Genomic DNA, 18,302 nt, shown 5'->3' on the forward strand with positions numbered 1-18,302 from the left:
TTAAGAGGTGTAGAATGAGGTCATGCAGAATAAGGCTTTAATGTGCTTTATAAGTACTAATAAACAACCAAAATACTAGTAAAATGCAAGCTAATAAGCACCTAGTTAAAAGTGAGAATTGAACCCTAAAATAAAGCCATACTGTTTTTTTTTTTTCTTTAAAAAAAAAAAATGAAAAAAAATCAGCAAGGACACATTAAATTGATCTAAAGTGACAGTCAAGACATTTATAATGTTACAAAAGATTCCAGAAAATGCTGTTTTTGAACTTTCTATTCATCAAAGAATCAACAAATATCATGGTTTCCACAAAAAAACAAACAAAACAATTGATAATGAAAAATGTTTCTTGAGCAGCAAATCATCATATTAGAATGTTTTTTGAAGAATATTGTGACACTGAAGACTGGAGTAATGCATTACAGGAATAGAACATTTTAAATTGTAATAATATTTCACAATATTACTCTTTTTACTGTATTTTACCGACCCCAAATTTCATAATCAGTAGTGTATTTCTTACAGGACACAGCACAAAAAAGATGAGAGAGCACAAATGCTGGCAATAGTTGACAGCCCACATCAAGTACATTAAGAAAAGCCTTGTCCCTGAGGGATAAGAGTGCATTAGTTTGCAGTGAAAACCCGCTTTCCATGAAGCAAACACTAGAGCCCTAAACAAATCCATTCCTATCCTCTATAACATCTACATTAAAACACACAGAGCATGTTGAAGAGGGTGCACGGCTACATGCTTCTGGGCCGGTCGATGTTCAAGTGCATTAGGAATGTAACAATAGCACCTGGGAGGGAGATGAAAGGATGGAGAAGAGTGGTATGAGCAAACGTCCATCAACAGATGCCGTCGCTGCATCTGATAGGTCAAAGGGTTGAGACATGCAAAGTTAAGTAGATTACACAAACAATCATATACTGCAAGAGGCAAAATCCAAATCTCACAGCGTTGTGTGGACAAGCAGAGAGAGTCGACATATGTTTATTGCTCGACACGAGCTTGCTGGGCAGCTGAAAACCGCTCCAATTAGCTCTGCCTACATCAGAGTCCTTGATTACATACTTTGTGAAAAGCTGGCACAAAAACATCATGTAAGCAGCATTAATAAGTCTTTTGAGACTGCACGGACTACAAATGAGACAACAAGGATGGGAATCATAAACAATTTAACATAGCGGTTCCAGTTATTTAATGATTCCATTAACAATTCTTCAAGTATACACCCAATATAGTTCACACAAAAATGAAAATTAACCCATGATTTAATCACCCTCAAGCCACCCTAGGTGTATATGACTATCTTCTCTCAGAACACAATCAGAGTTATATTAAAAAAAATATATATATCCTGGCTCTTCCAAGCTTTATTATGGTAGTGAATGGCGCTCACAATTTTGAAGCCCAAAAAAGTGCATCTATCCATGATAAAAGTAATCCACATGGCTTCAGGGGGTTAAAAAAGGCCTTCTGAAGCGAAGCGATGGGTTTTTGTAAGAAAAATATCCATATTTACAACTTTATAAACTATAATAACCAGCTACCGACAAACATCAGTACACAAGTCCACTTACGGCGGAAGCGTGACCTCTGATCATGGGATAATTTTCATTTTTGGGTGAACTATCACTTTAACACTGATTTAAAGATTTGTTCATTAATCAGCCTGCATGGGTCACACTTTATGACACTGCCTATAATAAGGAAGCACATTGCAATAGTTCAACATTTTGTCTAATTATCATCTTTTTCAGTTCAATCTTTCTTTACTTCACTTACCAATCAGCTAAATCTTTAGTACAGTATTTTTAGTACATTGCTCAAATGTGGAGCCACTTAAAAAATTATATATATATATATATATATATATATATATGGGAAGAAAAAAAAAAAATATTTCAATGCTTTAGTGTTCACTTCCAAAAAACTCAAAAGTTTTGTGAGCAAATGTGAAGTTTCTTGGGGGAACGCAACACTTTTGAAAGAGAAATATTTTTTTCCTCCCATATCATATTTTATTTTTACATCACCATGTCCCTTTAGAGACTCCATACTCAAGAGACGTTAATCGAAGCAAATTCATTTTGAGCTAGTTTTTATTGCTTAAATGGAATTGGTTTTTAGTTGCCAACCCTAAAGAACCACCTTTACAATAAGTTTTTATTTGTTAACATTAGTTACCTACCGTGAATGTACTGCAAATGCTCTAAAGAACATGGCAGTCCAGCAGAAATTAAAGGGAGGGTCTAATGCTATTTCATGCATTCGGACTTATTTACACTGTTCAAGAGTTGGGTTCTCATGCTAAACATGGCTAAAGTTTAAAAAAAACGAGTTGGACGTATAACGGAGTATTTCTGTGCCAAAAATACTCTTCAGATTTCTCACAGACTTCGTACAGTTTTTTTTCGAGTAAAATAAGGATAAAGTTGTGTCTGATAGTTGCAATCATTTTTTTTTTATTGGTTAAATGAATGGAGAATATCTCATGTTTTTCCATGGCTGCACGAGCCCTCAGGATCGGCGCTTGTGGTTTTATAAACAAGGCTCAGTTCCACGCTGGATTTACAGATCATTTGAAACTGAAAGATGGAGCGGTCACAGTGATAATGATCCCAGTCATGAGTTGGAACCGCAGGTGGTTAGTAAAACTGCATCAAATGTCTGTTTTGTTGGCAATAGGCGCTTAAGTGCATATAATGTAAACAACACGAACATAGTGAATTTATTATTCACTATATGCTATATGTGACCCGTCACGGAATCCAGGGACACAAGTCGGCAGCACAACTCTCGAGCAAAATGAGAAAGAAGCATTTTTTTTCAAAATTGGTGATTTTCGTTTTTTTGCAGAATCTGTTAGTTGAGATCATGAAGAAGCCTTTCCGTGTTTGAGATAGCAGTATTGGTATATTTAAAAGCGTACATTTTGAGGTCGAAATCGGCTTGTTTTTCGGAGATTCTAGCACGCAGTAGGGGCGTGTCATTGTCTGTGTGTACTTCCATACTGGGAAGCGTGGCTACTTATTATGCAGCGCTCTGGCCGGCTCTAGCTGATATCAAAATTCAATGAAGAACCGTGGCCGTTACACCGAAAATGTTTTGAAGTACTTCTTCGACAAGCCGGATGCTTATGAACAAGCGCTCAATGATTCTGAAGACGATCTGAGCGTCGATGAAAGCGGCATAATAAGACATTACCTCTCTGGAGTCGGGTAACGCGCCGGCGCGTTTTGCAGGTTTTTTTTCACATTGCAGCAAAACAGACTTAAAATACTCCATCATATTTTGTCATAGAGACATAAGTAATATATATCAATTGAAACTATAGAATGTCTTCTTTTATTTGTGTACACTCAGAGTAAAAACAAAATGTTGTGCTTTTTGAAAAATAAAGAAAACTAACATGATGCGTGATCTCTCATCTCCCTCTGAACGAAGTCCAATCTGATAGTTCTCAGAAAATGAACTGTAACTTAGTGAATACTAATCATAAAAAAAATTATACTTATGTCTGAAAAAACTTTGAAATGTCAAGTTTTAAAATGTGTAAGTCAAATCGAAAACAAACCTTCTGTGTTTATGTAATCTGTATGAAAAGAGAGCCATGTCAGAAGTCCGTGATTCAGCTCATTATCCGCTAATGCGGCCACGCCCACGGAGCCAGCGCTATTCAGATGCAAATTCAGTCAATACATGCATTCATCGCCTCAATCGTGTATTTATTGTCTTGAAAAGTGTTTTGAATAGCCATAGTTAGCGATCTCTGGCCTCTGTTAGTCCAGTTATTTCCTGGATTGCCTATTCTTCTTTAACAGGCTTCTCAGGTGAGAACATTTCATTTCATGATTAGTGACCAAAATGATCACGGTTATCACAGAATCCTGTTCAAAAAGTCAATTCACCAAGTTTTATGTGGAAAACCAGCAAATAAAAAATAAAATTAGCATCAATATGTACTTTTTCTTTACATAAACATTAAAATAATAACATTAAAAATGATGGGCAGATTTTAAAGGAGTGTCTTGCAACATGTTATCTACAATGCACAAGTTCAAATAGAGTTTTGACAAAAAAGTCACATATTTCAGCCTCTAAATCGTTTTTATAAAAGTAAAAAAAAAAAAAATTACTGACATTTACAATGCACATTAACCTTTATTATTAATAGTATGCAGTCCATGCAGCTTTACAGGGGGTATGGCTTATCTAAATGAGATGTAAATGAGCCCTATTGTCACTCCCAGCAGGTGAGAACAGGTGAGAACTGCACAAACTTTAAAGGGGTTTTTCTCCCTCTTGAGCTTTATTATCAGATTTCCATGTGTCACACATCGTTGGAAAGCTTGGAGACTGCACTTTCAGAATCTGTGAATAACTCAAAATGCCCCAAAACCGACTTGTGTCCCTACTTTCCGTGACTGGTCACATATTCATTATAGTAATTCAAAAGTTATCCATGGATAATGCGATGGTGTATTGTGTGTGTTTAAATACATTTGTTTAGCTGACCATTGATAGCTTGCAGACGATCACTACACAAAAGCTGCGCGTGCTCGTCACTCTTTAGCTCTGCTCACATGGCACGCCTCCAGGAGCTCAGCTGTTTTTGGAAAGACTCGGTACAGCTTAGGGCTGGGCGATATATCGCATGCGATTGTCGCGCATTTCATCAGTAAAGCCGGTTCCCTGATTACTGCTAAATCGCCATCACCTGCTTTCAAATGGAGTGCCATTTAATACACAGAACCATAGATCACTGACAAGCTACGCAATATTGCGTTCATTATCGCAGATGAATCGCCTTCGATAATGAACGCGATATTGCGTAGCTTGTCAGTGAACTACGGTTCTGTCTATTAAATGCCGCTCCATTTGAAAGCAGGTGATGGCGATTTAGCGGTAATCAGGGAACCGGCTTTACTGACGAAATGCGTGTGACAATCGCATGCGATATATCCCCCAGCCCTAGTACAGCTTATCTTTTATAAATATGATAAAACTAAAGACTCTTCGGAGATATGAAGGATGCAATATTACTCTATAGGTACTCAAAATTAACATGAGATTGGCAGAAACTGTGTGTATTATGTACCCCTTACATAGATATATTTAAGTCCCTGTTTCAGAACAATGCAATCGATCTACAGGTGTGAAAAGCCCTTAATCTCAACATTTAATATGTATTTTTGTTTGACTAGCATTACCAAATGTGCATTAACTAATAACTAACATTAACAATGCATTAACTAATAACAAATGGGACCTTAATGTAAAGTCTTACAATTATTCCTGTGGTAAAACAAAGTTAACATGTAACGAGAAGCAACATCATGCATCAACGCAAGATTTCATGACATAGGATGAGAAACCTGCACGGTCATTCCACCTAAATAACTGTTCCTTATCTGGCATGGAGCCGATGGAACACCTGCACAGAATTTTTATTTCCCTTCCCAGCAGCCTATTTCCCTCAGCCTCCACTCAATCTCTGGCTGAAACAGAGGTGCCTGAACTCGAAAGGTGTCATTACAACAGGAGAGATGGGGCATGAATAAGAAGAGCAAAAAAAAAAAAAAAAAAGCACACTGTGCGAAAGATAGGCAAAGACTTTGAGAGAGAGAAGGAGACTGATGGAGTATGAGAAACGAGACTGCGTGAGAGAGACTATAGACACAACTGAAGGAACAAAAGAAAAATCAAACGAGAAGATCTATACATATCATCATGCAATGTAATAACGATGTAATTAGCCAAAGTAATCAGCCATTGGCAATATTTTGGTCTAAAAGAGACTATACATTATCATCAAAGTTCCTGTCCTGCCAGTGCTGACATCTGCAGACAGTCGACTATTTATTAAATCTAATAAAAGCACTGAACAGTGGCACTTCAAATAAAAAAAATGACCTCTTGAGTCTGTTTCAGTACAGACAATGAGCTTTCTATATTCTCACTGAATCACAGGCTCAGTCTAAGTAGAGTGATCTATTGTCGACTTAGTAAGTCATTTGTTGATGGAGGTTCAGATCTGTGCCGCCTGTGTATGATTTTTTCTTTAAACCAGAAATCTAACTAGTTCACTGAAATTGGTGTTGTATAATACCAGAGACATCTGGAAGCCGGAAACAGCAGACTATAAACATCAACAAAGAAAGATACACGAGCTTAAAAAGCATTATATTTTCACAGAAACTCATAAAAGCAAAAGGGGAAAAAAAGAGGGGAAATATTGTGCTTATAAGAAAAATAAGTCCTTCATTTACAAAAATATACAATGCCAGATAATATACAATAAAATAAAAAAATAGTTGACTTTTTTGTTGTGAATTCTGATAAAAGTGTAGTGTTCTGTGAATTATTTCTGTAAAATATGCCAAATTTGGTCAGTTTCCAAAACCAATGACTAACTTGTCCAATCAACACTAGTATGCCAATTAAATTAGCATTGGCCACAGCTTATTAGTACATTAAATCAAAATGCATAATTTGGCACAAAAGTTATCAAGTAACTGCTGCATTGTTTTCCAGAAAGAAATAAGCTTCACAACTACAGCTTTCTCAGGTTAGTGCTAAAGGAATAAACCTTACAAGCGCTTCATTGATTCACATGTAATGCCACATCTTATGAACCCCCATCCAACACTCCAACACACTACCTCATTTAGCCAAAGGGGCTTTTTTGAGGATAAACAGTTTCATTTGCACCCAAGAGCTGCCCAGGAATTCCCAAGCAATTTACTCTTTGTTGCGTTAGACTAAATTGCTGAAAAACGTGTGTATAAAGTACACACTTGGCATTAGCGAGTGCACGGTTTCTCATAGGGAGTATTTGTTCATGACGGAGGCTTTCAGTGTGCATCTCTGAGCTATTTAAAATGCTGAAGAGGAGATGCGTTTTGTGTTTGTCTCAAAAGACATGGAACGGAATAAAGTCCGTCCCTAGAGAGAGTGTCTCTAAAGAGACCGCTGCTAATTGTCTGACAACTGCAGCATGTTGCTTCTATTAATTCCCCAACAGGAGTTTAGAAGCGTTTCACCCTTCTATGGCGCCGACTACAAAAGGTACTCTAATAGAAGTCCAATTTGACCAAATATTATGCTGTTATGTTTAAAAAAAAATGCAAAACAGCATGTAGAATTAAAGGATTTGTTCACTTCAGAATTAAAATTAATTGATAATTTACTCACCCCCATGTCATCCAAGATGTTTATGTCGTTCTTTCTTAGGTCGAAAAGAAATTAAGGTTTCTGAGGAAAACATTCCAGGATTCAAGGATTCGGGTTGAAGGTCCAAATTGCAGCTTTCACGATCTCAGCCAAGGAATAAGGGTCTTATCTAGCAAAACGATCGGTCATTTTCTAAGTACTTTTTTACCACAAATGCTCATCTTGCATTGCTCTGCGATGCGCCACGCATTATGTAATCACGTTAGAAAGGTCACGCGTGACGTAGGCGAAAGTAACGATCCAGTGTTTACAAAACAAACGTGCAAAGATTAAGTCAAACGCCCTTTACCAAAAAAAGGTAAAACAATGATGTCTCCAATTTTGAAGTTGGAGGAGAAAATGAATTTTTCGCCCAACCACACTACTTCTGCCTACGTCACAAATTACCTTTCCAATGTGACTACGTAATGCATGGCGCATCGCAGAAGTAGTGCAAAATGAGCATTTGTGTTTAAAAAGTATAAAAAAAACATATATATATATATATATATATATATATATATATATATATATATTTTATACAGTTATTTTAAATATAATTGTTTCTCTAGAGAAGACTCTTATTCCTTGTCTGGGATCATGTAGAGCTCTTTGAAGCTGCACTGAAACTGACATTTGAACCCGTTGAGTAACTGTTGAAGTCTTCTATATGGAGAAAAATCCTGGAATGTTTTCCTCAAAAACCTTAATATCTTTTCAACTGAAGAAAAAAAGACAAACATCTTGGATGACATGGGGGTGAGTAAATTATCAGGAAATTTGAATTCTAAAGTGAACTAATCCTTTAAAAATGAAAATTGTCATTAATTACACACCCTCATGCCGTTCCAAACCCATAAGACTTTTCATATTCAGAACACAAATGAAGACCTTTTTGATGAAATCTGAGAGCTTTCTGTCCTTCCATAGACAGCTACGCAACTGACACCATGATGCTTCAAAAAGTTCATAAAGAGATCGTAAAACGAATCCATATGAATTGAGCAGTTTAATCCAAATTTTCTGAAGAGACACGATCTCTTTATATGATGAACAGATTTAACTATTCACTTTTATTCACATATTTTGGAACAACATGAGGGTGAGTAAATGACAAAATTTTAATTTTTGATTGAACTATACCTTTAAAAGAAAATAGGTGCAAAATTATGCAACTGCGGCACAAAAATATATAGAATGTTTATGAGTATGACATCATCTCAGCCAAGTTCTAAAGATTGTGTATAAAACAATCTGTTCCACTCAAACACTTCACTTGTGCTTGGTTGTCTTACTGACACTGTGTCACTTCTGTTTCCTATCTGTTTCTCAAGTACTTTCTCACTTCCAGACAATAAAACAGTCCTAAACAGATAAGACCAAGTTGCATGTTATCATACCACAGGAGTAGGTGCTGAATAACCAATAGGTCAAACTCTTGAGTCAGTTGAGATAAACAAAAAGCAAAAAACAAAAAGCAAATATGCATCTTTACAGACACATCATATGAACAGTCAATCAATAAACTTTAAGTACATAAAGTTATTCTTGTTCACTTAAATTCAGACTAATAATTCTGCACGCAGGCTAAAATGACCAAAAAAAAAAAAAAATGCATTAAGCAGATGTCCTTAATGAGGGGCACAGCTCATGATGATAGTGTAATATTGACTTGTACAAAGCTGAACATTTCCATTTCACATGTACACTGGCAGTACAACAAGACGCTAGTATTCAAAGTATACATGAATAAACAAAAATGGAAGAAATATGATGCATTATGCTTCATAGAGCGAGCATGCATATGCACACAACAGGAAACACTCACTGAAAAATATAGAAAAGAGTTGACCTCTTTCAAAGATATGGTACTTTTGAGAACAGTGTTTACAATTTACAGGTAGGCAATGTTTGGTTGTAAAGACCAGGAAGTATGGTGAAAAAAAAGGGAACCTCACAAAGAGGCCTGCGTCGACTAAATAAGTTATATGAAAAGCATTCAAGGCAAGCAACAGAAAGCTGTGAAAGCTCTTGAACGACCTAAAACTCAAACCGAAAAGTACATTTTCAAAAGCATTTCCAAGCTCGTAAAGTAAATAAATGGGACATGCTTCATTAATATCTCTCCAGAACAGCTGTTCAGATTAAACAAACAGATATTATTACTGGCTTCTATTCAAATTCCAATAATAAAAGTAAAATGTACCACCTAAAAAGACCAAGAATGAACTCCTGAAAACATATTTCTGCACTAATTTTCCTTTGCATCTCCAAACAAGGATGGAGAAAGAAAAACTGCATATGCTCTGAACATATACTATACACCAGCTATTCAGATAAACTGAACAGACAAACCAAACAATGTTTACCACTGGAATTAGAAAGGCTTAGAAAAATGTTTACAAGACTCATGGACTAAATACTTAAACCCTGTTCTACAGAAGAGCTATGACCATTTTAAATAAATGCAGTGTGGGTTTGGACACTAACTCCACACCTCATTCTTTGTCACAGTAATCAGAAACCCTCCCAATGACAACAGCAAGTTTTTAGATTCTAAACAATTCATATTATGTCACATTTGACAAATACTGATAACGCCTAACTGTCAAAAGAGTAAACAAATAATCCATCTGGCAATGACGCTAATGTAGTTAGCCTAAGAACTGACCTTCCTCAAGGCCTGGCATCTTGTTTATTTCAGAACATTTTAATTGCTATTTGCAACCTTTAAAGGATTAGTTCACTTCAGAATTAAAATTCCCTGATAATTTACTCACCCCCATTTCATCCAAGATGTTCATGTCTTTCTTTCTTCAGTCGAAAAGATATTAAGGTTTTTGAGGAATATATTCCAGGATTTTTCTCCATACAGTGGACTTCACTGGGGACCAACGGGTTGAAGGTCCAAAATGAAGTTTGAATGCAGCTTCAAAGAGCTCTACATGATCCCAGCTGAGGAATAAGGGTCTTATCTAGCAAAACGGTAGGCCATTTTCTAAAAGAAATACAAATTTCTATACTTTTTAACTACAAATCCTTGTCTTGCACTAGCTCTTATATGCGCCACGCATTACGCAATCATGTTGGAAAGGTCAAGCGTGACGTAGGCTGAAGTATCGCGGTAGGGTGAAAAACTCGATCTTATTTTCTCCTCCAACTTCATCTGACATCATTGTTTTATTTTTTATTTGTAAAAGGTCTTTTGGATCAGTACTTTCGCCAAATCGGTAATGTCACGCGTGACCTTTCCAACATGATTACGTAATGCGTGGCGCATCGCAGAGAGGTGCAAGACGAGCATTTGTGGTTAAAAAAAAATATATAGAAATTTAAATTTTTTTTTTCACTAGATAAGACCCTTATTCCTCATCTGGGATCATGTAGAGACCTTTGAAGCTGCACTGAACCTGCAATTTGGACCTTCAACCCGTTGGTCCCTGTTGAAGTCCACTATATAAACAAAAATCCTGGAATGTTTTCCTTATAAACCTTAATTTCTTTTTGACTGAAGAAATAACGACAAACATCTTGGATGACATGGGGGTGAGTAAATTATCAGGAAATTTTAATTCTGAAGTGAACTAATCCTTTAAGAAAACCATAAAACTTGCGGGATTATCAATAAGAGCTTTCATGAAAACACCCTGACCCAGAGGAGAATAAAAGCTCCGAAATCCCAAATAAAACAGACCTGTATTTCCTCATAGGCCTCGTCGACGGTGGTGACTTGGTGCTGTTCGTGTAAGGCGGGCTCATCGCAGAAGAAGCACACCAAGCTCTTGTCACTTAAGCAGAAGAGCTTGACCTTTTCATGGTCCTTGCATGGGTACGTGTTCCTCTGGGCGTTGAGGATGGCGTCCAGAGGGAAAGCGGCGTACCTCTCCACGATGTTGGAGAGCTTCAAGCTCGGGGATAAAAGGGGATCTGTGAAGGTCCTCCTGCACTCCGGGCAGTCTCGTGTGCCGTGATGCTCCTGTCTGCTCCAGTGCTCAGTGATGCACTTACGACAGAAGTAGTGCTCGCAGCCGAAACTGACTGGGTCTTGATAAATGCTCAGACAAATGGAACACAAGAGCTCGTCCTTCAGACAGCAAGCCATTTGAATCTATGGAGAGGTCGGTCATGCACTGTGCAGGTTGCAGGATGCACAATCCCTGATTCTCCAAACCAGCTGGGCTTCCTAAATGTGCGTGTGAGTCTTGAAAATGTTCCTCTAGTGAATCAGGTGAAATGTTCTTGAAAAGAAAAAGCAGAAACAGAGAGGATAAGCAAAACATTTAAAAGACGGTTCTGCAACAGGTACACTAAGTTTAACATTTTAGACATGGACTTTGCCCTAAATTATCATGCACTGATGAGTGAATGCAGATAAATCTCCCACCGATTGAAAGCAGAGGAGAAAATGTTGATTTTCCTTAATTAAAAGAGACTTGCCTGAAAATCTGATTATTTACTGCCCTCATTCTGCAGGACCTTATCAAGCCCATTAAAAATATAATTACATTTTCATTTAAGAATCTGAAACGATATTCCCTGGGCCTGGCTAATTAAAGACATTCATTTCTACTTTTTTTTTTTTTTTTGCATAATGTCACTCAGTCACCATCCAATTTACCAGGATTCAAAGGAATACAAACATGCAGAAATTAAAAAATGTTGTATTACTTTTTCCTTTATTATTTTCTGTATTTATTTAACTATTTATTCCTATTTTTACATTTATTTATTCATTTATTTATTTAATTTTATTTGCAGGTTTGGGATTCCAAAATCTTGTCAAGTCCATTTAAAGAACAAATTTAATCATTGAGAATATTGCATTTAAAATTCTAAAATTATTCCAATTGCTAATTAAAGACATTCATTTATAAAACAGGTTAGTTTATACAAGCTGTCACTCAGTCACCAAACACTTTACATCAAGACCTTTTAAAATAAATTTAAAGAATGTAATATACAAACATCTGAAATTATCAAAATAAATTTCCAGTTGCTAATTAAGCACCTCGAATCTCTACATAAGGTTATACACATTTCCACCATAGGCTTCAACTGAAGTTAATTGGATCTTATCAAGTCCGTTTAAATCAGCGGTATACATATCAGAAAGCTCTTGTACACCATGGCAATTGCACAAAAGTTATGAGCATCACTGCTTTGTTTCAAAAAACAGCTTTTTAACCATCTCTCCTCCCTTTTTCCATAAATATCTTCTTATTGTTTATCAAAGCCGGCTGCTAAATAATTAGCCAGCTAGCAGGATGTGTAAACAGGTTTCCCATGTATTCAATCCTCTGAAAAAACTGACATTATCACTTAATTCACTTACCCTAAACGGTCCTGACGCGTTATACACTGGAAACAGCAGACTGTCACATAATTAGAAGAGCGGGTCGTTGTTTTAATTAGACATTTTCATCACGTCAGATTCTTCTAGGCTGAAGCGACCGACCGCACGCGCAGCTCCTCACAATCCCACTGCTCTAAACTCGATCCAGAGGCGCACAGCAACGGAACGAACCAAATCCACACAGGGGGGGAGACACACAAATAGAGGACAAGCTAATACTGCTCTCTAGGGACTTTTATTCGTGGTATAAGAAAATAAGGTAAAGTACATACTTTTAATTTGTGTTTATCATCTCGGCTGGATTCGTGAAGAATATAAGACATTTTTACACGGATGACGGGTGAATCCCTCCCGCTGCTCTGATGGTACAGCTCCGGCTTCCTCATCACAGGCAGAAATGAGCATATATGATAATATCAGGGTGATTGCTCGCACTCTGCTGGCGTGTATTTGTAGGTCGACACAAAACACAAATGTGTTTTTATACAATGAGTTCAGCATAGAATCCAATTATTTAAATTAAATAAAATTTGATGTCAATCCAAAAATAAGCATGCAAATAATTTAGTTTATTGTTTTCTTAATCTGCAATGCAAATTGTCAGTTTTTGTTCAGTGCAACTTGGAAAAAGGACATTAGGATTTTACATAATGACAATAATCTCATGAAGTCTGTTAAAGGGTTAGTTCACCCAAAGATTAAAATTCATTTATTGCTCACCCTCATGCCGTTCCACACCCGTAAAACTTTCGTTAATCTTCGGAACACAAATTAAGATATTTTTGTTGAAATGCAATGGCTAAGTGAGGCCTGCATAGCCAGCAATGACATTTCCTCTCTCAAGATCCATAAAGGTACTAAAAACATATTTAAATCAGTTCATGTGAGTACAGTGGTTCAATATTAATATTATAAAGCGACGAGAAAAACATAATAACGACTTATATAGTGATGGCTGATTTCAAAACACTGCTTCAGGAAGCTTTGGAGCGTAATTGATCAGTGTGTCGAATCAGCGGTTCGGAGTGCCAAAGTCACATGATTTCAGCAGTTTGGCGGTTTGACACGCAATCCGAATCATAGATTCATAACGCTCCGAAGCTTCCTGAAGCAGTGTTTTGAAATCGGCCATCACTATACAAGTCGTTATTTTGTTTTTTTGCCGCACCAAAAATATTCTCGTCGCTTTATAATATTAATATTGAACCACTGTACTCACATGAACTCTTTTAAATATGTTTTTAGTACCTTTATGGATCTTGAGAGAGGAAATGTCATTGCTGGCTATGCAGAGCTATCGGATTTCAACAAAAATATCTTAATTTGTGTTCCAAAGATGAATGAAGGCCTTACGGGTGTGGAACGGCATGAGGGTGAGTAATAAATGACATTATTTTCATTTTTGGGTGAACTAACCCTTTAAAAACATGTCCAGGATAATAATATTACTATATTATATAAAGACATATTTTGCATAAGGAAGATTGCTGCAATTAATGCAAAGTATTTATATGTCATGGAAGCATTTGTCCTGCTTTACTCGTGATTAAATAAATAAGAGGAGAATTTTTTTCCAGCTGATGAACAATAAAAATGACAGCCAATCAAAATTCCATTCTACTTTTAAAGAGCTCGAGCCATTAAAAGTAGGGTAGGCAATTTCAGAGAGGCTAGCAATTGAAAGCATTAGATCCCACCCTCCCTTCAGACTGAGTGCTCCCTCCAAAGCCACGCCTTCTTCAAAACACGTGAAGGCACACGGCTGAGGCTGCATCCAAAAACTTAAAAATGCTGCCTCCAGAGGTAGGAAGGCATCAAGGCACGAATCCAATGTAAGCTTCACTCCTGAGATACCTTCATCTGATGGATTTTTGAAGGCAGCATAGATGTATCCTTCGCAGCCTTTGATATCCCACAATCCTATGCATTCCACTCGACAACTAGAAAAAGAAAGATGGCATCTGAAAGTTGCAGTTTCTGGTCAGTTTGTGTGGAAATGTATGTTTTTGACCAACATGATCCACTTATGATGGCTAGTGAGATATTCCTACTGTAGTAATTAAATATTTGTTTAATTCTCAACAAAGCTCGCTCAATTTTGCTGTAGATCATTAAACTGTTACGCTGCCTCAGAAGTCTGTCCAAAATCTGTTTCTCGTGAGGTACCTATGCAAACACTGCCTGCAAAGTCATTGCCTACAAGGCAGCGAAGCAACAAATCAGATGCCTAAAGCCCTGGGTATACTTTGTTTTTTACGCATATGCTAGTGTACGTGCACAGTCGAACACACCGCCTTGCAAAGTATACTTCATTTGACTTGTACACGTACACAGGCATTCGACACATGCACAGTTTTGAGCATTCTCTTGCCACGAGTTACAACCCATGTAAACATCTTTGTATTTTTTCATGCTAGAGTTGTACAAATGAGGGTACTTTCTAACCTCTTCGTACAATTTCTCGTCTATGTAGGCATCCATTGTCGCTGTAGCTTGCATGCGTTCCGATCTGTTCGGTTTATGCAGTTTTTCTTTGACTACCTTGTGAATTGATGCCCCCAGGGCATGTTTGCCACCTTGTGGATAAATTAATTACTGCTAAAAAAATTAAATGCGCATGTACGATACATAGTACACGCGATTACAAATATCCAGCAGTGCGCATACACTATACACGTACTGTTCTGATGACGAAATTCGCATCACGCGCACTATACGCTGACACTCGCGTATTCGTAAAAAGTGAAGTATACTTTGGGCATAATTTTTCAGATGCAGCCAGAGTCTGCAAAGTCACGAGATGAGAAACAGCATTAAATTACCTCATGTCTCAAAGCACATAACATCTCAATAATAATGAACATAAACTACGGAGTTCTGACTTGTACCACCTGACTGCTGCAGATTCATTCTGGCGTTGACAGTGCTGCCAGAGAAATGCTTAAGTACGAATCTGAGGACATGAATAGCTCTGTGTAGAACATGCTGATGACACATGTTGTCTGCGCAAGCTGGGTCCACGGAGGTATGGAAATACATATGTTGGACAAGCTGGTAGGACATCCTAGGACAGGTAGGTCAAACATTTTTTGGAAGATATATGTACATTTTTTTTTTAAATTTAGACTAGTGCTGTCACTAACGATTATTTTGAATATCTAAAATATCTAAGCAAAGACCTAAGCCTTTAAAATGACTTAAATCACATAATAACAATGAGGCAATGATATTTGGTTCAAATAATGTATCAAAAGCAAGTAATCATATGCTTTTTATACAACAAAACTGTTAAAATACATAATATACATAACAATCATCTTATGCACATTATGTATTAAAACAAATGCCTGCAGAGGGCGCCAACGGCCTGGTGATTGTTGTTGTTACACTCACAGCAAATAATATCCTTATTTAATATTGATCAACACTGTAAAAAAAATCCCGTTGTTTCTACGGAAAAATACCGGCAGCTGTGGTTACCAGAACAATACTGTAAAAATGACATCAAACCGTAAACATACTTACGGAGTTACATGTGAATTTTACATTTTAAATATGTATATTTAACATTGGATTTCAGTACACTGTAAAAAAAATCCCAGTAAAATTTACGGTAAAATAACATATTTCATTAACTGATATAATGTTAATTTACCAACCAATTGACCAAGTCACCAAACACAGTGGTGATAAGAGTCACATGATGAATCAAAGTTCATCACAAGCAGCTTTTCCACAAGCTGAGGAGGACAATACTAATATATAGAAGGTGCACACAGTGTCATTCACACACACACTAAACACCATCATGGTAACATGCATGAAATTTAAAAAATGCAATAAACATTAATTTAACAACATTAGATGTAACATAAAACCCTAATGTACATAACTGATTAGAAAAAAATGAGAAAAACTAAGAAGAAACAGAGTTATTTCAACAAAAATATATCAAATGTGAAGTGTCACGCAGGGAATTGTGGGAATGTCAATTTACGGTTTTTCACTGTAAATTTTACAATGAATTGTTATTTTTCACTTTCAAAAACTGTGAATTTAATGGTATTTTACCGTAAAATTACATTAAATGTACCGTTAGATCTATTACAGTTATTCACCGTATATAGTACGGAAACTTTCTGTAAACCAATTAACAGTTTTTCACCGCAGCATTTTTACAGTCTTTTACTGTTAAAATCACGGTAATTTTTTACAGTGAAAGGACATTTAATTGAAATGTTTACTCAATCTTTATTATTTGGCCACTTCTTTACGCTACAGCCACTGTAATTTCTTGAACAAGAATACATGGATATCAAAACATGCAAACTCAGTTTGAACTTTTATTTTGAAATCGCGATGAATGGTTAGCATATTTAGAAACATATTGATGTATGTTGCTTTGGTTTATAAATGATTTACCTTAAAAATCTGATGAAATCTCATGGATTCTCGTATGGAATGCGCCGGTGTTGTGCTAAATTCTGACCCACGCCAAATTATTTCCCCCTTAGTATTGGTAGGTTTAGGATTAGGGGTGGGGTAAGGTAGCAACTTCATCAAGGGGGGTAATAATTTGGCAGGGGGTCGAAATTCGGCACAACACCGGCCACTCGACACAGGTAAATTGCAATCGATGATTTTTTTAAATGGCGTAGGGCCTACTGGGAATTAATCGAGGAATTATGACAGTCCTAATTAAGACCACTTCTATTATTGATTGCTATCAGGATGTGAAGACGGTTTCAACCATAATAACAAAAAGTGTTAAGGAAAAAAATTGCCTACCCTTCCTTTAAAGTGGCAGACGACTTGTGCGCTTATAAATACCAGAACAATATCATCCGCTGGACACTAATATAATAGTTATCTATAGTTATTGTTTTTGATGTGGGTCATTAACCTTATTGCAGTTTTGCCTTTTAAAGTCAATCTGTCTTGTTTGCTATTTTAGGGGGAAATAAAAGGATTTTTGCAGTGCAGGAAACAATGTAAATTTTAGTTTTCTCATTTTTTTTTTAAATTGGCATTTGTTGATAGAGAAAGAGAAAGTGTTTTTCTAACTTTCTTGTTTGTTTGTGTATAACTATTGTAGGCCATACAAAGGCTGCAGGTTAGCGGAAAAAGTGTTGTGCAAAACCACCTGGTGCATCATTGGTCAACTGCCTGACGTAATTATTGTCAAAGCTCTTTCCAAAAAATGCCCATGTAGTTGGCACATTGTGTTTTCACCTTTACTCATGCACCCACACTTCCCGACACTGTCCTCACATTTCAATTAAGACACTAACCTTTGACCACCAACCCTCTTTCTGAGTTATTCTGGTGCTTGTGGTTTGACTTGTGCAAAGACACATTTAACAACATTGACAACACTTACTGTATCACTAAAACAAACAAGGATGCCTTCTTCACCTGTCCACACTTTAAAGGAAAAAGTGAAAATTTATGAATCAGCAGTTTATGAGGTTGTCAGACATCAATGCAAACCTTGTTTATCTCTGTAGTTTCGGTGTGTGAAAATCTTGAGGTCCTGTGGTTTACATTCATTGTTTGCAACTCAGTTGCAGTGCAATCAGTATCTTCAGTACAACACACTGTGTTCATTATAAAAGCATGCAACAAGATACTATCAAAATTCATTCATACCTTGCATACATTGCATTGGAGAAATGGCATGCTGTTGATGGTTAGATTGTCGGTTTGCTTCCCTGCCTCAAGTTGATG

At 36.7% G+C, this 18,302-nt stretch overlaps 1 protein-coding gene across 3 annotated transcripts in view; it reads right to left on the reverse strand.

The window, feature by feature from the left end:
* LOC125256255 (E3 ubiquitin-protein ligase TRIM62-like) overlaps positions 1-12,832 on the reverse strand; it is a 54,485-nt gene extending 41,653 nt beyond the window's left edge. For 2 of the 3 annotated variants that reach the window (XR_007182082.1, XM_048172083.1), the window contains exons 1-2: positions 12,555-12,832; positions 10,917-11,460 (exon numbers count right to left, since the gene is read on the reverse strand). Coding sequence is in view for 2 of the 3 variants with exons in the window: in XM_048172083.1 (XP_048028040.1) it covers positions 10,917-11,324 (408 nt within the window). In the remaining variant the exon portion in view is untranslated. The remainder of the gene's footprint in view (positions 1-10,916; positions 11,461-12,554) is intronic. The other variant, XM_048172084.1, reaches the window with a different exon arrangement.
* Between the last annotated feature and the right edge of the window lie 5,470 nt (positions 12,833-18,302).

The sequence above is a fragment of the Megalobrama amblycephala genome, linkage group LG21 (assembly GCF_018812025.1).
Source record: "Megalobrama amblycephala isolate DHTTF-2021 linkage group LG21, ASM1881202v1, whole genome shotgun sequence".
In the NCBI taxonomy this organism is placed as follows: Eukaryota; Metazoa; Chordata; class Actinopteri; order Cypriniformes; family Xenocyprididae; genus Megalobrama; species Megalobrama amblycephala.